We start from the raw sequence: 24,947 nt of genomic DNA on the forward strand, positions 1-24,947 counted from the left end.
TCAAGAGTAAAAAATAACTCAGGGGTTGTTACAGATAATCACTTGAACATGAACTTTTCCTGACATCATGTTGCTGAAAAATCAAGCATAACCATGAGATCACTGAGTAGACACAGGAAATTGTTCTTACCACTGTACATTGCAATAATGACTGTAATACACTTCTGGTGTCAACACTTCAAAAACTGATATTGCAAAGAGATACCAAGAGATTCCAAAGAGTTGTTCCAATCCACAAAGATTTATCTTAGAGCAAGATAATGCTCCATTTAGTAATCTATTTAAGAAAAGGTTCAGGGATTTGCCTGTGATGTATAAGCATCTTCATGGAAACAATGTTCTTATTTGGAGGTGTTCACTAAAGCTAAAGACAGTGAGATATAATTCAGTGTTTAGAAGACAAAGTAAAAATAAGAGATATACTTTAGTGCTTCTGATTAAGCATCTGCAAAACACATGGTAGATGGTGCATGGAACATCAAAGTTTCCAGTGGTTACTGAAGCAAACAGAATTATTGACATAGTCAGTGGCAAATTAAAAGAATTATGTGGCTTTCACATCTCTTCTTAGCCTTACAGATAGGACTGTGACTATTGCTGTGAAATTACATATGAAAAGAATAAGGATGTTAAAGATTGTTCCTGTATTTTAGGGCCTTATACCTCAACAATATTTATTCTTTCAAACAAGCTGTCATGAAAAAATGTATCTTCAAAACACCATTTGATGGGTAAGGTTCAGTGTCTTGGGTCACAAAAAATACAAAATATGTGGTCAAGGTGGTGTCTTAAAGTATTCACTGAGTAACTGAACACCTTTCAATGTTTAGTTATTTTTATCTCTATCCATAATGATCATGCCTGAGATTTTCTGTTTGCCTTACCTCATTTTCCATTTCCTACGCCATTAGGAAATCTAACTGGGGGCCAGCAAAAGAACTGAAAATGAGGTTAGGAATTTGCTGAGTTCTTCCAAATTATTTTTCCATTGCAAATATTTAAATGTATGCATATGCATTTGTACCTTAACCAATAAAAATGATTTTTAGTGAGAGAAATTGTACCTCTAATGCTTTTAGTAACTTCAGAAATATGTGGAAAACATGGAAAATGTTAATAACATTTTTGTGCTAGAAGATGTTAAGTCATCAGCCTAAATATGTTGGGCATTCCAACCACTTTCTTTTCAGTACACACAGAGTGACTGCTTCTTTATGAAGGATGAACCAAGTAAAAGAGGAAGAATCCAAGCTATTACCACAGACAATCTGATGAATCAAACAGCCTCAAGAGGACTAAACTGCAGCTTAGAGGATGTGGTCATGCAGGAAATAGTAGATTTTTCAGCAATCTAAGTAACTTTACAAGATGGAAGAGGAAGCCAAGGGAAGAAGCCAGCAGACAACAGGAGAAGGAGCAGAGGTATTTAGGAACTGGGAGAATCTGCCCTCTGGAAGGTGTGGTTCAAAAACTGTAAGCAAAGACACTGCCTTTTGTTTGCTCAGAAAAAAAAGGATTGTGCGTAAAACCAGGACTTTATCCACTAAAGAATACAGAAGGAAACAAAGTCCTAAAGATCAGCTCATCAATTCAGAGACTTTTCAGAGTCCTTCAGTTAGGAAAAGATAAGACAAGAAGATACTTTTAAAGGAAAAAAAATAATCTTGGTACTTATGAGCATGTGGTTAAATACCACATGACAGAGTAAATGCACAGAGTAGAAAGTTTGCCAAGGAAGTTCCATCCCAAGGAGATGATTTGCACCTGCCCCAACAGGAACAAGGGCGACTATTGTCCCTCAGTCCATCCACTGGTGTTGAAAGCGGTGGCATCTGTGACTGCGCTTATCCCTCCACAGGCGTGGTCTGTGCCCGGGGCACTGAGGCTGTTCCACTCCCTCCATGGCAGCTCCTTTCCCAGCTGCCTGACAAGGGAATAGCAGCACTAGCAGAGAGCTGTCATGGAAGGATGTGGGCTTATCATCTCTGAGCTAGAACCACGCTCTTGGAGACTATGACAATTAGAAGTGAAACTTTGCTTGGACTCTCTGATGAAGGGGGAAGCCAATGTGGACAGCAGATATCCAAGACAATACGCTTTTGGCAATGTGTGCTGTTTCGCAGATGGACTGTTACATTTTGTTTTCTTTGGAACATATTTAGCATGCATGATTTACTTTCTTGAGTAATGAATTCTGATAATCATGCTACAAATTTCTGTAGGTCACAGTAGTAGCTATGGCTGTGTTTCCTTCTTTTAATCAGCCATTGAAAAAGTAAGTATGTTTTTGCCATCATGTTTATTTGAGAGCCACTAGCACCATGGGGTTCAACACAGTAATACTGAAGATTAATTTGACAGTTGTGAGAGCACAGGTCTTGCAGAATGGAACAAGTTTGCTATGGAAAATCTTCTTCCCCCTTTTACAAGGAGGTGTGGGTGATTTTGGGGCCCTATGTCTTTATTTTATGCTGTCTGTGTTTTAGTCCCACTGTTTTACTGTCACAACCCCAGGAGCTAACCTGGCTCTTAAGATGTGATGCTTTGGAAGAGAGGATTGAAGCTGACAGCGCGTTCCAGAACCTCTGTCTGCTCAAGCACTAAAGCTCATTCAGTCATTTATAACCCTCAGGGCTCCATTTTAAAATAATACAAAGATTGGATGTCTGTTTTTTATAGGCATAATTGCAGGCCAGGACTAAACATCCGAGCTTAGTAACGTGGGTATCAGTTCCAAGATTACTTGGAACAGAGCACTTTCCCCAAACTTCTCCCCCACTCCTTATTTGGACACTGAAAAATAATTTCCTCAGTAGTAGATTTTTACTCAGTGAAATCACATGTTTTCTCAAAACTTTTTTTTTTCTCAAGATAATTACATTTGATAAGAAAAGGGAAGAAATAACAATGCCACATTCCTAAAGTGCAGACTGAAGCCAAATTCAAACTGCTGCTGTGTGGGGTCAGTGTTTTTTCCAAGGACAACTGACCCTGCTGAGTTTGGACACAATCCAAGATCAACTCCCTAAACACCTGCTTAATTGCATATTTCATTGAGGATTGGCCATTGATTGCTGAATTAATTTTCTATCTGCATCCCATATGCATTAGGTTATTGGCTGATGGCTAAACAAGAATTAAAATGGGTTTTTTCACACAGAGGGTCAGTCTGGAAATGGATATTAAATAAGTGTGAAGCATGAATCTGTATTTCTGCTCCCTCTGCCTGGTATGAAAATTGCTCAACATGTGTCACAGGTTCTAGCTCTCCTGCCAGCTCTCTGAGCCTTTCCTTAGCGAGCACACTACTCAAAGATGATAAACAACAGCTAAACTGTGAAGGACTTTGCTCTTTGAATACAGTTCTAGTTCTGCTTTTGTGGCTGAGATTTACAAGGCAGCCATGCAAAGAAGTGCATAGCAAGGGGACTAAAGGGCCAGCAGCCTCTCCCCTCTCTGCTCAGAGCAGACCTGTGTGTGGCTCAATACACCTGCATGACCACCAATCCTCGCTCCCACCAGGGCTCCCTGTTGGCACAAGATCACAGCCACTTGTGTGGACTATTCCTGGTGTCCCATGAGAGCTTTTGCACAAATGCATGGTCACTATGCTGACTCTGGGATGAAAAATTCAACCAAGAGCTTGGCTTAAAGATGGAAACTTCATGGACTGGAACATAACTGTATTCTCTTGATTCATGATTTTCTGCTGCAGATTCTGCACATCTTATGAGGTGCAAGATCAGTGCATGTGATTTGGGAATTTCAGCTATTTCCCTGCTGCACTTATTCTATGTCAAATAGCTGCAGTATAGCAAAACGAGAGTGACCCAAGTACCCTGCTGAAGTGAGATAGACACATTACCATTCCACTGATGACACTGAACCTGCTGAATCAGGGAGTACAAAGTTTTTGCTTAAAATGGTTTTATCTTCATCACCAGTAAATATATTTTTCAGCTGAATAAATGAAGAGTTATTGTGGTTTCTCAAAATTACCTGTTTTGTATGACCATGTGCTACACTGTGATCTGCTGGTAGGGTGGTAAGGGGAGCCAGTGAGCTTTTATGAATACTCCCAGTTGCTGGGAGGTTATCTAAGTAGCACCTTTCTATTGCAATGGAAACAAAAAATGTGTAGTCAGAGCCAGGAAATGCACACTCAGAAATAAGAAAAAAGATCCTTACTATCATCAGTTTGCTGCATGATATGAAATAGTCTCATGCAGGAATCTCTAGAGAAGGCTTATAAAATTTTACAGGAGAGGAGTAGAGCCACTAATAGTGAAGAAGTGAATTTTCTATGGCTGAATTATATATTCTTTCCTGTAATAGTATGGGTTACTTTAAAAAGACCCTGAAAGAAAGAATATATCAAAAATATAGGCGTTTAAAGCATTATTTATAAAGCTTTTAAAATATCAGTCAAATGCTATTGGCTTCTCCTCCAACAAATTTTTTCAAAGACTTTTCTGGTAGAGTACAGAACATGAGAGAACTAAAAGCAGAGAACTGCTATTCCCACTTTTTTCCCCTGGGGAGCTTTGAGAAATCTCAAGCACAAATAGTCCAGCCAGCTGGTTTAGCCAATTGGTGGTCAGTTTACATTTCCTCTAATAAGTGAACTTCTTGACCGTACATTTTAACTGAGTCATTAAGAGCTCCCTTTCCAAGTGTTTTGGCAGGCTAGAGAGGTCTGGGACAGTGAATAAACCACAATAACTAGTAAAGAAGAGAACAGTCCGACTTTTAATACGGCAGAAGAAATTGATCCAAATGGATCCAGAAATTAAAGCCACAGTGAAAACAAAGGGATACAAATATCCACCTGCAGGTTATAGCAGAAACTTTTATGGGAAAGGCTGCTTCTTCCATTAAAATGCAGCCACTTTGGATGTGCAACATCAAGCGTGTTGTGCAAACAACTGAAAATTCAAGTGAGATTCTCTATACCCATAGAGATAATTCAGTACGGATGCTGTAGTCACTCTCACAGGATAACTTGAAATCTTCAATATATATGAAATAAAGACAAAAAGGGATCTCTGTCATGGGATATAATGATAAAGATCGCTTGCATGGGATTTGATACTAACTGATCTCTCACAAAAGCTTCAACAGTAATCACCAGCATCTCATTCAGTAAAGGACTGGATTCAAAACCACTTGGCTTGAGCATGCAAGGAGGCAGCAGCTGGAGGTGGCATAGCTGTGGATTGCCTCATGTCACTTGAAAGTGTGTGAGTCTAACACACATATAATGGGCACTCTGACTTTCTCCAAGAGGCTAACACCTTACTCCCTCAACCTAGCCATTAAAACCAGGGGAAAGAGCCTGGCTTGCAGAACGTGTCTGAAAGTTCGTATAGGGAAGTAGAAACAATTACCAGAAATGCAGAATTTTTTTTCTCAGTTTTTCAGTGGAATGACTCTTTGGTTTCATGGAGAGAAAATTCAGTCAAGACCATCCAGATCAAGACTTCTACCAGGATCAATAAAGAGGGATAATATCTGCCCTTATCTCAATTGATTTATTGATTGACAGGTGGAGGTCAGGACTCCTGCAAATGTTAGGCAACTATTATTAGAAATTTTCTTTAATGCAGTTTCAACCTCACATCTTGTCCTGTTTGGGAGTTTTGCAACCATCTAGAACTTGTCATGGTCCTGCTCAAAACTGGCAGTTCTTGGGGCTAAACAAAACAAAACTTTCTGCCCCTAAAGGCTCAGCACATCTCCTTTGAGACCTTGCAATATCAGAATGTCAAAAATCTAGAAATTTTCCATCTTACCTTAGGCCCTACAGGTAACTTGAAGGGGTTACTGAGAGAGCAAGAGAGAGAGAGAGTGAGAGAGAGTGGGAGAGAGTGAAAAAGCCCTCTGAGATGGAACACCTCCTTTTCCTGGGAGGCATGAACTGAGAGTAAGGAGAGCAGGAAAACTGCCAGTAGACATCCACATCACACACTAATTGGAACAAAGTAAACCTCCCATGTCCACACAGTTTTCATTTATCCAGGACAGTTTGCAACTCAGTTGGCTGGCGGCAGTTTTTGGAACATTGCAAGAAAATGTGGTTCAAGCATTATAAAGCAGTGAATGCCAAATCTGAGTTAAAGCCAGTTATTTGAGCAGGGCTTATAGGCATTTTCCAATGATCACCACCACTGAAATAAATAAATAGATGGCTTGCTATGTATACAGTCAGAGGGGAATGTTGCCCAACATTCATAGCTCTTTGCTATTAAGAGTAATGAGGACACAGCTGTCTGAGTCTGGAAGCCAGTATTTGCAGAGATTTTTCTTCTCCACTGGCTTTCTTCCACTACCCATTCTTTGCTTATAAAAGAGCCCAAAAGGTCCTAACATTTATACAAGAATTACCTTGGCTTTGTGGTGCTTTTGAGATTGTTATAAAGCATGCTGACACATGGACGGATTTGAAACTCAGATGAAATCTGAAAAACAATTTTCTCCCCTGATAAGGTCCCCTATGCCCTTAGTGCCAAGCATAACACTCTCTTTAGTCAATCATGACAGCTCCTGGAGCAGTTGGAAGGAGCTGTTGCTATGGGCAGAGATCTGAAGGTCTCTCTTCTTAAAAATTACTTCTAATTCTCACTGCAGACCCTGTGGTTCTAATGTGAGTTTTGAGTCACACTTAACTGGTCAGCTCTACAGAGCCTCCAAAGCAAATATAAAAGCACCCCACTCCATTAAAAACCTTACAGCACTTCAAAATCAGTGCTAAAACACATAGTCTATGTGACAAAGAGAATATCACTTCCATTTTATGGGAGCCTTCAATATATAAAGGCTGGAACCAGTATCAGACACAGGCTACTGCGCTTCAGGCACTGCAGTTTCAGAACCATGGCACCAGGCATGTTGGAATTGGCTTCTGTAAGTCATCTGGTCTCAGCCTCCACTCAAAGCAGGGACAATTCAGACAGGCTGCTCAGGGCGTTTTCCAGTTGAGGTTTGAATTTCTCCAAGGGTACAACTTCAGCTACAAAGTTTTTGAACCTTTTGTCCAGTGTTGGACCACTTTCACTGTGATAACTGCAACTTTCTGTATGCAAATGCTACAACTTTCACCTATTCCTGTCCACAGGTACCTCTGAGATGGATCTGGCTTCATCTTCTCTGCATACTCACATTAGACAGTGGAAGGCAGCAAGCAGTACAATTCCTTCATAAGCCTCATGTTCTTAAGGCACGTCTAAATCCAGTTCTCTTAACCTCTCCTTGTATGACATGTGCTGCCCTGCTGTAACCACCGCAGTGCCCTTTACTGCACATCCTTCGGTGTGCCCAGGTCTTTTTTATGTCAGGAAATCAGAATGACTGGGAAAACTGGGTGCCTGTGAAGGCAACAGAAATTGACTGCACTTTGAATTCTCCCCCGGAGGTAGTTAAGAGAAAATATTTGTAATGTGAATCTCTGCTTTTGTAGCAACTGTTGAGGTCAGCGCACTATTTCATTTGATGTTGAACAAGCACAGAACCAGACTGCACTGTCACACATACAGACCTGCACATATTCATCCCCCAATCTTCAAGGTAAGGCTACCTTCCTTACCAGAACTCAGAAATTCCTGACTAGTGCTACAAGCTGACCGGACTGGCCACATGACTGGTGTCACAGGCAGTCCCGCCAGCTCTCACATTATCCATGAAATCTCAGAAAGACACATGCTCACACGGAGCATTCCCAAGCCAAATGGTTCATTTCCAAGTGGCCTGGCCTGAAAAAAACCCATGTTCTCTTTAGGTAATTAAAAAAAAAGAAAAGTAAATAAATAAACAGAAGAGACAATGTTCTCAACCAGCAGGAACATTTAATCTCTGTGATTATTCCTGGAGCAAACTCCTGCTTTTACTTTTAGAAGGCACATCCCAGTGAATTTTCCATCATGTGGGCCTGCTTTAGTCGAAAGTTAATTTAATTTTTTGTCTTTATCATAGTACTTTCTTTTACTAGCCCCTTATTGCCACAAGGTCTCAGGTCATACTGAGTCAAGGGAGGCAAGGGAGCATTCCATTTTAGAAGGCACAATCTCCAGGACAGAAGCAGGCCTAGCAAATTCTTAGCACAATTAGCATTCTACAATTCATAGTCTTTCTCATCATCTCCAATCAGATACTGCAGACAGTGTTTAGTTTAACATTTCATGTCCCTCCCCAGGTCAAAGGGAATGAACCATGGATGGATAGCATATTTCTGAAATAGTTTCATGTCCCAAGCTTCTAGATGTCAGCTTGCAGTTTTTGTGGAGCAGAATATGATAGTATTTTTTATGTTTAGATTATGTACATCACTTACCAGTTCCAGAATGCATGTGACCTGCTGGACCATAAATGGATATACTGGAAATTATCAGCTGCTCATTATCTTTAGAGGTATTCTCTAGTCTGTGTAGGACACACCTATGCCATTGTTCTCTGGACTCAGCTCTATAGTTGGGTTTATTGTCTGAGGAACAGGCAAATATATTTTACATTTTTCTATTAAATTCATGTCTTTGAAGTCTTATGTGCAACCTTGTAAAGTTCTCTTGTACCACTTTTCATCTATGACTAGTTAAACCTCTTGAAAGTGTTACTGAGAACAAATTTTGTCCCAAAATGCAATGTACCACCTGAAAAATGTAATACAGGTTTTACAGAACTGTATTTTCAAACAGCACTGATTTAGTGGGGAAGACCATCTCCTTTCTGAAGATGGCATGCTGCAGTCTTTTGGGATGAGTACATGGAATCAACTGATAGCTGTCAATGTACAGTTCTGGGCTATTCCATCACAAAGTCAGCCCTGCTTTTAATTAAAATAATTTCAATCTACTTCTGAAATAAAGCTCCAGATGCAGTGCTTAGTGATTTGCTGGCAATGAGTGTTGCATATATTGCTGCAGTCTTCCTCTGAAGAACAGGAGCACGATCCAAGGCTGCTCCAGCCTATGCCGGGTTTGGGATTCCCCACAGGGTTTGAAATAGCAGGAAATTAGCAGCATGCTATGGCTTTCAGATCACATCTCCTCTCCCTGGCCTGGCTCCTGCTCCAGGATTAAGGAGTGGCAGTCTGGCAAACGGACTCTGCACTGCTCCAAGATTCCTCCTTCGGAAAGGGGATGTCAGGCTACCCGTTTAAGCTATCGCAGCTTTGCATTGCTCAGCCACAGTGACAATAAATGGTATTTAATGGGTGGAGGCTCTTACCCATGCTATGTGCTTTTCTCTGCAGAGTTAGATAAAGCATACCATTTTCTTTTGTGCCTCTGTGCACACTGGAAGCTGGAAATATTTACCAAAGGACTCAAAAGTACAGCAACCTACACCTGACAATATCTATCGCACCTCCAACTTGTGTGAGACTTTCTTGCTAAAAATTGTTCCAGGCAGCTTTTAAATTATTCTACTGTTACATATTGTACTATTCCTCCACTACAAAATATGTTCTTGTATAACTCGATACACTGCAGTGCCATAAAGAGCTTTACTATGTTCAGTCTAAAAGTAATTTTCCTTCCTTTCTGCAAATTATACCTTCTTCAGCAATAATCATTTTTTTGTACCACCTACCATACAAACTTCTGCCTCTCTGTCATTTACAGTTCCAATTACTGTCATCTTACCTTAAGTTTTACAATACACTTTACTCTTTTAATCAAAGTCAACTTCAATAATGCCCCCAACTCATTGCTGCTCTATGAGATTTCCATGAACTTGTCAACATTTATCTGGTACTAAAGTACTTACACCAAATGTCAGCAGGTTGGAGCCATTCTCAACAGAACATAATGAAGTACCATTTGCTCTGTGTTCTAGAATGAGAAGTCTTAGTAGCACTGCCAAAAATTGCCTAATGCTACTCTGCTGTTGCTATCACTGCCTTCTCTAGATCATCTTCCACCAGATGATCATGTGTTAGGTTATCTTTTCACATACTGCTGGGTTCCAGTCCCTTAATTTCCTGATCACAGCTACAGCTTTCCTAGACTTCTGTGTATTACTGTTTATACAATCTTTCCATTTGGTGTTGCCTACAGGTATGTTGGTTGTACAAAATCGATTAATGCCTTTGATCCAACCAGCAATTTACTTGCTCACAAGTTAATGCTTCATTTACTTAGAGGGCTGAATGGAAAACAAGAATTTTACTTTACAAAAAAAACCCCAAAAACCAAAAACCAAAAAAACCCCAAAAACAGAAAAAAAAAAAAAAGAAAATAAAAGCAAGCTCAAAATATTATAAAAAAAGCAGAGATTAAAATTATTTTGTGGAAAAAACAAAAGAAAACCCCAAACAATACTGTCTCAGACCAAGCAGTAGATTGTGGATTCTTTCAGACCCTGCAAGTTTATGGTGCATTCCTCTCCCTCTCCTCCTAGATTCTCTCTGATTAGCTGAAGCACTTATTTTATCTTCAGTATCTGAATGCTTCATGAATACAAATTTATTCTCACTGTAGTGGCATGTTACTGATGTAGAACTAATACATAGAAAAAACAAGAACATTTTCCAGATGGACTTATGAGTTTGTATGTCCAAACTTGCAGATGCCCAAGAGGAGACAGCATTCACACCCCAGCTTTCAGTAAATGCTAAAGGTCTCTGCCTGAAAATCTAGACTCCTCAAGGGTTTCCAGATAATTGCTTGGATATTCCTCAGAGAAGTAGTCAGTTTAGAAAGCAATATTGAGCAAAGGGATCTGAGGTTGTACTGTCAGCCTGTGACAAAGGCTGCAGACCAGACCAATGGGCATTTCTGCACTAAACTCCCATGAAGGATGGAGATCAGTGAGAGCAGGGGACTTAACCAAACTTCGGGGACCTGGGCCTGCATTTCAGCTGTCCTGACACCTACACTTCTGCCTATCCTCTGGATCATACTTCTCCATCCTTCTGCAGTGTGGTCTTACACCTCAAAGCACCTTCAACCATGAGTAATAACTGAATGAAGAGAAGGTTTTGCTGGTGTTAAAACTGAAGATGGATTTCAGCGCATCTTGTCATCTCCAATGGGCAGAGCATCCCAGCCAAGAGACAGAATGCTGAAACAACTGCCCTGAACTGTTGTAATTCATATTTGTCTTCCAGCAGCTTTATTTTCTTTGAAAAATTCTCTTATCTCATTGAAGTAGTAAAATGGGAAGGCACAGAACTGGCAGATTAAGGGGTCAGAGCATGTTAAACTCCACACAACATCAGGCAGCTCTTCTATTTCTGTGTGGCAGATCTGTCATGGGTCTGGTGTTTTAGGGACAAGACGAAGGAACACTGCCAGCACATTATCACTTCCTATAGAGTCTGGCAAAACATATGGTCCATTTGGCTGATTTATACTGGCAAAGAAGAGAATTCATATTTTCTATATATTTTGGCTTAACATCTATATTGTGACATATAACCATAGCAAATTTCAGGCTGGAACCAAATGAAAAGAAATAAGACTGACCCAAAAAATATAAGGGAAAGGCCAAGAAAAACAGTGACTTTTAAGTCAATGAGAACACTGCCATCTCTAGGCATCGTGGGTGATGCAAATATATGCAAAAATTAACAAAGGCTTGAGTAGAGTTCTGGTGCTATGAAAGGCACTGAAATAAATCAGTCTTCCAGATGAGGAGAGACTATCACATACTGAACTCTGCACATTACGCCACAGGAAGGTAGAGAAAGTGTCACTCATAGGAAAATGAGAGAAAAACAAGCCAAAGAACTGAGAGACTAGGGAAGGGTGCTCATGATACCTGTCAGTTTTCCAGCATTGTTAAGTGACTTGATTTTCTTTTAAGCCCTGGAACTGTCTAGTTGGTAGGACTGTCTTGCAGGACAGCTGTTCCATTAAGGAAAGCTCATGAAATCTACTCCAGAGCAGACAGAGCTAATCAGTACACAGTGGCTTTAACTGATTTGGCACTGCTGAAATCCCTGGAAGTAAGACATAATAAAGGCGAGGCAGTAACAAAGCCCCATGTATCAAACCACTGTTAGCAGTAAGTTTAAGGAATCACTCAGAGATTAATGGCAGGGGTATGAGCCCTGCCCTGCCCAGCACATGCCAGAGGATATGGCAGGCTGGGCACGATTACTGCTCCTCTGAATTGAGTCAGATATAACCTCTTGCCAGCTAACTCTGGGTGACAACTGAAGTCTGTGTATTGTTTGGTTCAGAGCCCAGTGACCAGTAACCCCCAATTCAGAGACAAAGCATAACTGAGGCCATTAAACCAGAATATCAGTTGAACTTCTTTTCTTTGCATACCCTTGTCCATCTGTAGTCTACAAATCTCAAGGGAGATGAGATTCCCTGGGTTCTTGCCACTTTGTATACCAAAGCATCATACAGTTCCAAGAAAGAAGGAAAATTGAAACACATAATGTAATAGAGAGGTCACAGTCTAGAAAGATTTTAACCTTCCTGTGTCTGGACTGTAGCCTGCACATCTAAGACATAGGCACTGTCCCTTCTGTTCTTATGCCCCTTCTCTGCACTCAAACTTGTTATGTTTTGTAACATGACCCATTCTCATTCAGCTGTCCCCCTCAGTATGCCACTGTGTTTCCCTCCTTGCTCACAGCTCAGTAAAAAAGAAACTAGAAAACTTTCAATCACTCCCAAACTGCAGATGCACACCTCCACAGACAGAATCAGTTTAGCTCAAAGTAAAGTTGAAACCAAATTCAAACACTCCTGGTGGTCACAATTTTTAATCATGATGATCTGACCACCTGTCTATTTTGACCTCGAAATGTCAAGAAATGCCACAAAATCTACGAAATCCTTCTTGTGGTATCAGTAATTTAGCAGGAGAAAAATATGATACCTGACTCCCTAACCATAAGATACTTATGGTTAGATTCAAGACAGCTTAACTGAAACCTAATAAATTCACTACAAGAGGTTCTACTTTCAGATCTTCACCAAAGTCAATAGGGACCATAATCATGGGTCTAAGGGTCTTTGTCTCCAGTTGCTGTCCAGCTACCTACTCAGTATGACTGTAGTTCATGCAATTTCAGTTGTGGCTATACTGTAGTTGTATTTATTGTTTTCACTTTTCACATCATCACACAAAAATACAATCAGTGAGTGGTGCTTGAAAGGCACTGACATGCAGAATGATGGGCTTGCTCCTACTGTTACACTTTGGATACTCAGGAGCCTGCTATTTTTCATTCCAGTGCACAGAGTACCCATTTGTTTAATAACATGCCAGCATTATTGGCTTGCATGTTATATTTCTTGGTTCAATTCTACTAATTTCTTTGTTAATAGTAGAAGTTTCACAAATAAATGAAGCACTTGCCTGTGCTTTAACCACCAGACTGTACTCCTCCCACACTGCACTTAGGGAGGAATGAAAGCAGGAACAAGCCAAGCCACAGAAAGCTCAGTTTACCTTGCTACAGATTGATAAATGCAGCAGCTTTTTCTATCAAGCTGACTTCTCTACCACAGATGGATTAACTTCACTGAAAAACATCATTTCGACCCTCACTCCCCTTGGTAAGCAGGACAGGATACCATTACTGATGGTCAAATTTCTGTAGGAATGGCTCTACTAATAGACTCTACTGTAGTGGCTGGATGAGTCTTGCCCTTCCTCAGCCCCAGCTCATCCTCTGTGCTGGTGCAATGGTTTCCTGAGGGAGGAAGGAGCTCTGAGTATTTTCAGATGTACCTTTTAACCCATGATTATTTTATAGTCAGCTCGTGATTACCTTTATGAAGACTGTTGGTACTGTGAATAGATCAGGCCATCAGATGAGAAGCACAGAAGCTGGATCTGAAAGATTTATAGTTATGTTTGTCTGGAGCTGTACAATATGGGTTTATCCAGTGGGGCAGGATTATGTTAAACATGTCTGTATTCTAGGATGTTAACTATCCTTCTTTCATTACTCTCCTGACATATGGTCTTGTATCTTAAAGTATATAGTTTGTACTTTCCACATGTTTATTTTACCTGGCTTGTCTAGTCTCATTACATTAAATAATCAAGGGAAAACCATACTGAGTTGTGCTAAAACATAAAACAAATACAGTTTAAGTGTGGAGGCCCAAAGGCCAGTGACTAAGATCCTCATTCCTTGACCCTGGAAAGGAGGTAGTAATACCTCCCGAGGCTGGGGTGAGAGAAGCCTTTCTCCCACAGGTCTTTGCAGTAAGATGTTAATCCTTTTGGGTTCTGGTGTTCTATTGATTTGCCAAGTATGTCACCCTGTTCAGCCCCTGTTCACCATTTATGTATTCTATCTATTCTCTCCAGAATGTTCTCCCTTCCATGGACCCCCATTGGCCCTATTTTGGTGCATTGCTCCACCCTGTCAATCCCCATTGGTTGCCCCTGTCCCTAACCCCTCCTATGCACCACTTCTACCTGTTCCCATTAGATCCTAGCTCCCTGGATCACCGTGTTTTATATATAATCCTGGACCCCCAGCCTATCCTTGTTCTTGTCCCTAGAGCCCCTTGGAGGCAGTAAAGGTTTTGGATTCCCAGACAAGAACCTGTCGCAGTGACATCCTTGCTCGGCAGCCTTCTAGTGGAATTGTGCCCTAGACCCAAACACACAGGCAGCCTTAGGGATCTGGTCATAGCATGGTGCTACACTTTAGTAGAAGATGATTGAAAAACTCCAGTCAAATAGCTGCTGAAAGCTTTTGTGGCACAGATATTCCTGAAGCAAATTGGAGATATGGGTAAAGGGCTTGGACTTCCCCTCTTCTCTTATGTATGCAGAAACAGACAAACGTGGCTACTGAATTCCAGCCAGGTTAGTGGTGGTGTTGTGGCTTAGGAATGGTACATTCCAATTTAGCACTCCCACTAAAAAACCCACAAGCTGCTCCCCCTCCCCCATTCCTACTGGAGGCATGAAAGGCATCACAGGTTGAGATAAGAACAATTCACTGGAAACAGCAATGAGATAAGAAAATGAACAATAACAGCAACAATAATAATGACAAAAGAGAGTGATTCACATGTAAAAATGGTCACTGCAGCCTGCTACAATAAACAACCCTGGATGAATTTTCTCAGCTGGGAGGCACCCCTTCTTCATGGAAGACACAGCCCCTTTGCCCGCCCCCAGAAATGACATGGGGGGATATAGAATAACCTGTGGGTCCTGGCCATGCCCCCTTCCCAGCTACTGCAAAAAATGAACCCTGTCCTGGCTGGAACCAGAACAACTGGGGAAGTAACCTGAGTTCTACATCTCACCTTGAGCATCACTGCTGTGTGATTTTCTCTTGTCTGTGTATCTTTACATAATACTTGCCTGGAAGTCACCTCCACACCTATCATCCCCTTGTGAAATTATCCTTGGTATAATCCTCAAAATGAATATTATTTCACTTTAGCCCCAAAATACCCAGCACAGAATCACAGTATCACTTGGGCTGGAAAAGATCTCTGAGACCACTGAGTCCAACCTTTGACTATGTTGTCCCTAGACCATGGTACTGAGTGCCATGTCCAGGTGTTTCCTGAACACTTCCAGGGATGGTGACTCTGGGAATGGCACACTTTATGGCAAAGTCAGGAACTGAACACAAACTCCTCCAACCCAAGCCTTAGCCACCAACTATAAACTCTTGAGATGCTTGAGAGGAAACTTTTCTGTTGCTATGGCAGTATGAGGTCTCAATTCACATTTCCTCATACAAAACCCATGAGGAAAACCATCTATGAGTAAAAGCTATGTATCATGGCCCTTAATTTAATCAGGAGCTGTCAGCAATTACCTTTACTTTCAGAAGTCTGACCTCAACCTCTTGGAGAATCTGTTCTCATGTAATCTTTCCTTCTTTTTCTGGTTAATTTGGACATGATGCAGTCATTTCCTAACTGGAATCATGCATAGCCTTCATGAACTGGCCCTCTGGAGCAGCAAAAGAGATTGTCTCACAGAACAAGAGGAAAAGGGAAAGACACAGAGGTGAACCAATTAGGCAGTTTAAAAAGGCAAGGGCAGGAGTGGATTCCATTTGTCTTTACTTTATATAAACTCTTCTAAGACATAATCTCCTTACTCCATTTCCCTGATTTTCTTCTTCTTGTTTCTATATGCCCAGAAAGGTCACTAGGAAAGCCATCAGGAGGAGGCAGCCTCGCTTGGTCACTGTTAAGCCATTGGATAAGGAACTCTGGGCTTTATCCCAGAACAGCCATGAGCCTGATGCAAGACTTGGGCACCTCCTTTCAGTTCTCTGTCTCTTAATTTCCCTCCCCTTTCCCCACACAGGCACATCTGGTTCCTTCATTTTGCTTGAAAACTCATCTAGACATAGTCTGCTCTTAATGAGGTTGGGCACAGGGCAGGGCAGCACAAGTACAGGCTTGTACTTGCTTGCTGGATGTGTGGTTTAGGTATGCTTGTAATATAAATGAAAATGATCTAAAACCCATCTGGGCAAAGGTGATCTTTAGAAAGAAGGGGTTTCACTCCACAAGTGTAGGACTGGGGACCCATAGGTGAGGAATGTAGGAGGCCCTGCCGATCTTGGAGAAATGAGGAAAGCTGAAGTAATGACTACTGCACAAATGGGGCATGAAAAACAATTTTCTCTTACACTTGGAGACAGCATCCTTCCATTTCCTTCTTCCTTTTACCTTTTGCTTTAAAAATAACAATTATGGGGTTTTTTGGTTTTTTTTAATTACCTCCTCTGCCCTCCTCCCTTCTCTCTGTCTCTAGGTCATACTTATCTTGCCTTATGCTTATACTTTTCCTAACATTTACCTTTCTGTTTTTGAGATCTGCTTTCTCTGAGCTCTCTATTCAACCCTCTCCAACCCCATCATCTCCTCACATTGTGAGTTTGCATTAATTGGAGAGAAAGCAATAATAAGAGCCCACCCAGTACAGTTCTTTCCACAATGCCCAGAAGGATCGGTGTTTGAGGCATGTTTTGAAAATCATTGTAAATCAGGAAACAGCAAGGTGGAGTGAAAGGAAACTGGAAAGAGCTCTCAGCTTACAAATGTATAATGCAAGAACACAGGCCCTCACTCCAGCAAAGTGGAGCCAGCAGTTACTAGACCAAGTTCCTTGAGCAAAAAGTCATTATTATGACTAACCCATTCTGTATTTATAGAGAAGTAATGTTAGAAGACAAACAGTTCAAACAGTGCACTTGCACTAGATGTTCTTTGCTTTTTCTGTATGTGGCCTTTTATTCCAAAATTAATTGTGGTTATAATTCATTCCCAACCTGCTTTGGAATGATTTACAAAAACTCTGTGCTGTTGAAAACACAGACGACTTACACATACAAAATATAAAGCACTCAGCAACTCCAGGGATAAAAAAATGCCATGTATTAGGAATCAAACCCACAGAAGACTTAAGAAGTAATTATCATTAAAACATTTCTCTCTCTGCTACCACAAATGGCTACAGGTACTACTGCTGCACACAGAGGAGTCTGGAGTGGGCAAAGCCATCACTATCAGGTGTCTTTGAGAGTCACTTCAGCCAGGAAAAGTTTTGTTTTCACCAAGGACAAGATCTGGAGATGAAAGGATCTTGGAAAGACTGAGTGGACACTCAGCCACTGAGTGTCCACTGAGCAACCTGACCATCCTGGTCAGAAAGGACGAGGCCAAAAAGCTTGAAAGGGAGAAGAACGGATTATATTTCTTTTTTTTTTCTTTTTTTTTTTTTTTTTCTGCATTGGAACCTATCAGCCCCAAGAAGGGGAATGTTATGTGAGCAACCAGGGGTGCACATTCCCTTGAGAGCCAAGGAATGTGGGGCCTTGGCAGGCAGGCCAGGTGCCAGGCTGGGACAGAGCAACCTTCTTGCAGCCTCCCTACATTTTGTGGAGCGGGAGTAAAAAAAAAAGAAAGAGCTTGTTAAGACTCACACAACTTTCAGATCAAATTTTTTGTCCTGTTTCACTTTGGAAATCTATTGAACAACTTCAGTGCTTCAAAGCTGAGGCTGCAAATCTCCCAGTCTCCCAGAAAATGCTCCTATATTTAATAAGCTGTTTTGACTGAAATTCAAAGTGAAAGTAAAGATTTCTGTTGTCCTAGCAATAGAAAATATGATCCCAATCTGTAACCCCATATCTGACCAGACAGAAATGTGTACTCTGTTAAAATCTGCAGGAAGCTCAGACACACTGGCATGAGAATAGCTCTGGTTCCCTTGCAGTCAATAGCAGAAAATCTCATTATCTCTAATGGAAATACCTGTAGCAAATTTTATTTGGAAAGAAGGTGCTAGAGGGTGGTGTCTGAACACCAGCTTCACAAACCTTTGAGTTACATAGTGCTTCAGCTACTGGGCAAAATTCTTGTTCACTCTTTTCAACCATTCCACCACAAAATTAGCCCTTGAAGTGCTTTGTATCTTAAGAACCTGCTGAATATGGACAAGGAGGTAAGCACAGAGCAACTGAAATACCAATAACATGAGTTATGCTTATAATTGGCTTATGGATGCCATGATTCCTGTGGTTCAGACTTTCTTAAATGACCTGAGTAAAATTCTGGTTGCTCCTAAGGACACTGTTAAGGTTCCCTGATGTTTTGCCTCCAAGAACTTCAAGCATGGCACTGCACACAACGCTGTTAATTGCTCCAGGAATCCTGGAAACGGTATCAGGCCTTTCTACCATCACCACAGTGAGACATGGACCTAATCACCCCCTTTGGTGACAACACTTTCCATCCTAGGGCACACAGATACAGCAATAAATACTGCATCAACACAGTGAACGTCTCCAGAGAATTTCACTAAATAAAAAATGAAATCTAACCCAGCAGAGACCCCTGACAGGTCTTATTTTCTTTTAGTTTTGTTTTTCTTCCTTTAGCACATCATCTACCCAAATTTAAATCTGATGTAGACTTACAAAAACTGCTCCCAGCTTGCTGTGGTACTCAAATGGCAGCCTGTCCTTTCCCATGCATCCTCATTAATGTCTCTCATCACCAAACTTTCTTTACAATTAAATCCCAAATACTTGAAAGTTAAAATGACAGAAGTGAACAGCCCTGACTGAAAAAAATACTAGTCCTCCCATTTCTGCCAGCATGGATAGGAACATATGTACCCTTTGGAGTCTGGAAAGTTCACTGTAAAAGTTTCCTAAATCTACCTGTTTTGATTATTCTGGTTTGTGTGGAGCAGACCAGACAATTCAGAGGTTTCATTTCCACTTTCATTTCAGCACTTCTTTTCTGCTAACTACTCCAATTCCTGAATCATCTACAGCAAAGCAAGCAAAATGGTAACACTCCTGGAAATCTACAAATCAGTAGATAAAATAATAGGTTGATCAGTTTGATAAGATGAAAAGAACTAGAGGAAATTTTCAAAGGATCAGATAGTAAAAATGCTAATTTTTACAGCAAATTTTTCAGTTATCCCAGGATTAAAAAACTTCTCAAAAAAACCCCAGGTTTTATGATTTTTTGATTTTTATTTTTATTTTTTAATTTTTCAGTCAGTGTTACTGTGAGTGTTGTTTAGACAATATGTTTTTCCCACCTCAGAAAGGACAATGATTCAAATACAGCAAATATGTCCCAAGGCAGCTGAATTTAACTCCAGACTGTCAAAGCTCCTGTGAAGCTCTTGTAGTCTCCTCAGTAGGGAAACAAAGAAAGTGCATCATCTGCAACCAAGTCCCACCAGGAATTTCAGACAATAGAGCAGAATAAGCCCAAAAAACAAGTAAGTTTTAGCTCTTGTGGTTTTCTGCAGCAGTTTTGAAGTAAATGTTGTTACTTCTGCTTTCTGCTTCTCTGGTTTCAAAGACCAGTTCTCATACAGCCAAGAGATGAACAAAGTTTCCCCAGGCCTCACCTAACACTTCAAATGAAGGGCCACCTTCTCTCTCATGTACAGAATCATAGGCATAAAAGGCATACTTTTGATGCACTGAGATCACCGGCCATCAGATGATTAACTTATTAAAACATTGCTTCTTTCATGAAAGTGTCTCTTCAGCTTAAATAATAGGATTGAATAATATCTTAGTTTGCATTGAGTAAGGATGATATGAAACATATAGCTCATATCCTTAAAAAAAATTTGACTTCAAAATACTGGGCTTGACTGCTGCAATAACTGAAGGACAACTGCAGGACAATTGTTTCTGCAATGTCAGACAAGCTTTAATATGAATGAAGATACAGAAGAAAGGTTTCTACAACTTACCAGCACACTGATTGTTTTCATCCAGCTGGAAACCGAATCGGCAAATCAGGGGTCTTGTAACAGTAGGGTAGTTAGGAACAGGGCCTGGCGCTGGGGGCGGTGGATAAACATTGGAATAAGGACTCAGATACGGTGATCGATACACTGGGTTTGTTCGGGGGACACATAAATAGCCACCATTCTGGTTGACACACACCATGTCTCCTCTGCAGGCCTCAGGAATAGTCCGACATTCATCAATATCTGGAATGAAATCGCAGAAGTTTAAAGAGTGATTACTCCTTAATGGGACCTATCAAAAAATAGTTAAAGTGTTTTTTACAAATCATTGCAAAAAAATTTATATTCTCCATCAAAAAGGCTAATCCATTCTTGTGGAGCCTCACTTTGAAGTTAGATTGTACTAAAATAGGAAACATCCGTTATATTCAACTTATCCTGTGATCTACTCATTTTACTTCACTATTAGAGAACAGAGGGAGAGGACAAGGCCTGCTTTACTATTCCATAGAAGTCTGGTTTGAGCACTGATTTACACATGGCTGCAGCATGCTGCTGCCTGTTCCTGCTAGAGGGTCTGTCCAAACCACAACATGCAGATCAGGATTTCAGAAACTGATGGTTTGGTCTGCCCAGCTGTGAAATTTGGATCCTGCTTTGGAAGTCTCGAGTTCCCTCCCACAGAAGATGTTAGGGTTGCTTGGATCTGGGGACAGAATTCAGGCCTCTTTCTTGCTTTGATTGAGATTGTTGCTGAATTAAATTTAGCAAGATACAACTGGTTTAGTCAAACAGAGCATTCCCCTGGTTCTTGGGCCACAGAAGCAGTAGGTGATGACAGGGCAAACAATCTGCTGCAGGTTTTTCCCTTTCTGTTTGAATGACTTTATTGAATATAGAAGATGCTGCCCTGGAGACTGAATGCTCCTGGGCAAAGTGCAGATTTCCTTACACTACCTCAACTCAGTTTACTTGGAGTTTCAGTGCTAAGACTGGAAGACTATCTGAGCCTGCAGGTGGAGACAGGCAACAAAGACAACAAATCCTGAGTTTGAAGGAGAAAGAGAAGGAGGGTGAACAGCCCTTGTCCTTTGGCAGCTAAACTGAGCTCCTATCAAAATGCATCATCGTTGTTTGAGTAGCCCTGACAGCCTGTTAGTATCTCAAAAATGTCAAAGATTAGTGCTATGTAAAGACACATACACACACATATTTTTATATACACATATTTTTTGTATATACATGTATACAAATGCACATATTTGTCACACAGTAAGAACTTTTCAACTAAAACATACTAAGAGCAGCACAATGTTAACTCAATAAATTCAGGATTTCTGAACCCAAATTTAAATGTATTGATTTAATTAAAGTCCTACCTAAGCATTGCCCAGAGGCACGGTCCAGGTCAAACCCATTAGTGCATTGCTGCTAAAATGAGAGAAAAAAGGACACTCAGTGACTGTGAAATGAGAGGTTTGCAGAGTCAAATGCTCATCTGGATTATTATGATTAGTACAATTGTTCAGCACGATACAGTACATCAAAATAAAGTCCCTTTCCTAGAGGACAGTCAGCAAGGCATGAACCTGAGGCCCCAGCATGTGTTTGGGAGTGGCAGCCTCAGGTGGTGGCAGTGTCAGGCTGTTCCTCTGCCCAGGGGTCACCAGTGTGCAATGTGTTAGGAGTTGTTAGCACAGAATTACAGTTTTCTAGCTTGGAGTCTTGTTTTTGCCAGAACAGGGGGGTATCTGGAAGGTACTTGCTGCATTTCTCACAGGCTCTAAAGCTCTCCAGACAGCCCATTCAGCACACAATGCACTAGACATTGACTGATACAGAGCTCCATTTGAAACATAACAAGCTTAATAAAAATAAGGCTCTTCCTTTCCACCAAACCTTGTAATTTTTAGAAGATAAATCTTTAGACAACATGTTACAGGCATTCAAGGTTACTGGAAGCCTTCCTTCCTAATTTGTGGTGTTGGTTATTATTAGGGCTGCAGCCTTGAGTCTCCAACACCTCCTCAGTGACCTCAGCATTTCTAAATAGGTGAAAGTCCTGGTGATGATGGTTTCAAAGCCTGTTAAAATGATTCCTCCTCTTCCTAGTTTTTGACTGGGCCTCCAGCTACTTAGCAAGGGGCCAAGCAATTGACATAAGCACAGGATCTTCCAGTAAATAGGTTGTACTAAGGAATGTCAGTGAGAGATATCCAGGAAACAGAAACCACTGAAGCAGCCAGAGGGCAGAGGGATGGAGTGTGTTCAAGATTCTTCCTTTTTTGTTGTTTCTTAATGATAAGGACACTTACTTTTTGACTTCATAGAAGAAATGAGTGGAAGAGTGAAGTATGTAATTGATGTTTGGAAAAGTAGCAAGTTGTAGATGGCAGACAAAGGGTTAGAGGGGTGAGTCAGTGGAAGTGGGTCATTGCAGGAGCTAGGGACAGGACAAGAAGTGAAACACATGGCACTGTTTGGACTGCACCTGCCACTTGCAGATATGAATACACAAGACCTCTGCTAGAACTGTCAGACAAGTATGGAGGAATGCTGCTTTCATTTATTTTGGCATTCTAAGATGCTTTGGTATCATGTTGTGGAAAGCCAAGATATTCTAATAGGAAAAGGTATAATTGCCCTCATGTTTTAAAAATGTATGTACTCTGCCTTTTGTTCTCCTTTTTCTGTACACACACTACACCTAGGTTAGCTGGAAAAGCTGAAGTAGTTTTTGACAAAGTTATTTTGTCTTGGTCAACAAATTATAATTCAGAAACACTGAAATTACTGTAGAATTGGTTTCAACAACTTTATAGAACTTTATTGTGGAAAAACTTTCAATATTGTCCAAATTACCAGTTTCAGTATCTTCAGAAAGAACCCATTGCTGTTGTTTCAGCTTCAAGTTTCTTTTTCAAAGCAACTTCAAAAATCAATTTATGTTACAAGATGTTTTTATAAAAATTATAACATAAACAATATTTTTTAAATTATAAAAACAAACCCTTAAAGACATCTCAAAATTCTGCAGGGGCATGAAAACCATTTCCCATACAGATCCAATATTCACAAAAATATCAGTAAGCATGCCCTGTGCAGGAAATTTTCAATGTAATAGAAGAAAAAAAAAACTACATTTCAGAGACTTTTGGCAAAAGTATTTAGAAATACAGCTCTGGACACTGAATATATCTGGACTATCAAGTAGAAATCCAAACAACATGCCTTTAGGAATAGTTTTTCCTGATTTAAAGTTACTTGGAGCCCAAGCACACAAAGAACTAATGATTCTGCTATTTCAAGAACTGGACTGCTTTAGCTCCATCCACCCTCTTGAACAGAAATGGGTTTGTGCATAAATGAAAATGAAAACTGGGATACAATCATTCAGGATCACAGTCCAAAATTAAACAATCTTAAGACATGATCCTGCTATACACAGAAAATGTGTATTTATATGAATGAATTTTCTAAATACAGATGTTTCTCACAATAGAACTGAGCGGTCTCTGGTCTCATGGGATAGGTTTTCTTATTTCCTTTTCCAGAAGTGTTCAATTTAGAGGCAGAATCACATTTTCAGTGAGGTCCAGGTTTTTACAGGGATATTTTGCTGAGCTGGCAAGGATGAGTCAATAAGCTCAATCCATGTTCAACTCCAGAATCCTGCTGGCTGCAAGTTCTCCCCTCTAAACCCTTAGACCATTCAACTTCCTTTTCATGTAAACCCCAGACCACAGAGCTTCCTATCCACTTGCTAGTCAGTTAAGTTTCATGCCATATAGTGCTTCAGTATAAACCAGTATATACATCTCTGCATGCACCTCTCACCTGTGCTTTTCCAGGGCTTGAAAGGCAGACAGCCAGTGTGAAAGCAGTCAGTATCCTGTAATGTGCATAGAAAATAGGCTGAAAACCTTCTGATATCCAGATTTATTACATAGAATTAAATACACATGGACACATTAATTTCTAGTGACACTTCAGTGTATTCCACAGTTTTGTTAACATGAATTTGGCCTCTGGAGAAGGAATAATATAAATATGGGCCAGATTCATTCAGGTCTCAGAGCCAGTGACTATGATGGTATGATAGTTTTATGCAACTGGGATTGAAACCAGACTGTACATGTCTATGGTCTAATCTAATTTTTATGACACCCCATGCAGCAGCTGTAAAATGAACAAGTGTGCAATATTCAATAAAGTGTTTTTTCCCCTCTCAGACACCTTTCGTTTGCAAGAATGAAAGCTTTTCTTGCACACTGCAGGTTTTACAGATGGGTAAACCAGAGCAAGGCCCTGCCTAAGTTCATAATGCAAAGCACTGGCAGGGCTGCAGACATGTCACGCAGGAGGTCCTGATTCCAAGCCAGTTTCTCCAACCACTAAACCGCATTTCATCCCCAGGAGGCTCTATCTGACATCAGTCCATTTTTTTGGGGCCAGATTCTGTCCCTTTACTCAGTCTTGAAGGAGACACACTGTGCCAGGTCACCAGCTACTAGAGGCTGCTATCTTCAGTGGAGCCTTCCCCAGGTATATCACCTTCACATCTTGTGGTCCCTACTCACTCTCCACTGCAACTGAAGGAAGAGGATCCCTCCCTAAAAGAGCCCTACGCCTAGTTTTGGAGCTCCTTACCCAGAGCATAGAAACTATGTAACCTCCCACCTCCAAATATTTACTAACAGATAGAAAAGCATGAAAAAGCTCAGTCAGAAACTACTTTTTTTCTAGGTCCTGTGGATTTC

General features: G+C 40.7%; 1 protein-coding gene across 1 annotated transcript in view; it reads right to left on the reverse strand.

Moving 5' to 3' along the window:
* The window catches only part of FBLN5 (fibulin 5), a 53,622-nt gene that overhangs the window by 23,817 nt on the left and 4,858 nt on the right, over nt 1–24,947 (reverse strand). The window contains exons 2-4 of the mRNA XM_015630137.3: nt 24,025–24,079; nt 21,567–21,618; nt 20,188–20,430 (exon numbers count right to left, since the gene is read on the reverse strand). Coding sequence (XP_015485623.1) covers nt 20,188–20,430; nt 21,567–21,618; nt 24,025–24,079 — 350 coding nt within the window. The remainder of the gene's footprint in view (nt 1–20,187; nt 20,431–21,566; nt 21,619–24,024; nt 24,080–24,947) is intronic.

The sequence above is a fragment of the Parus major genome, chromosome 5, assembly GCF_001522545.3.
Source record: "Parus major isolate Abel chromosome 5, Parus_major1.1, whole genome shotgun sequence".
NCBI lineage: Eukaryota > Metazoa > Chordata > Aves > Passeriformes > Paridae > Parus > Parus major.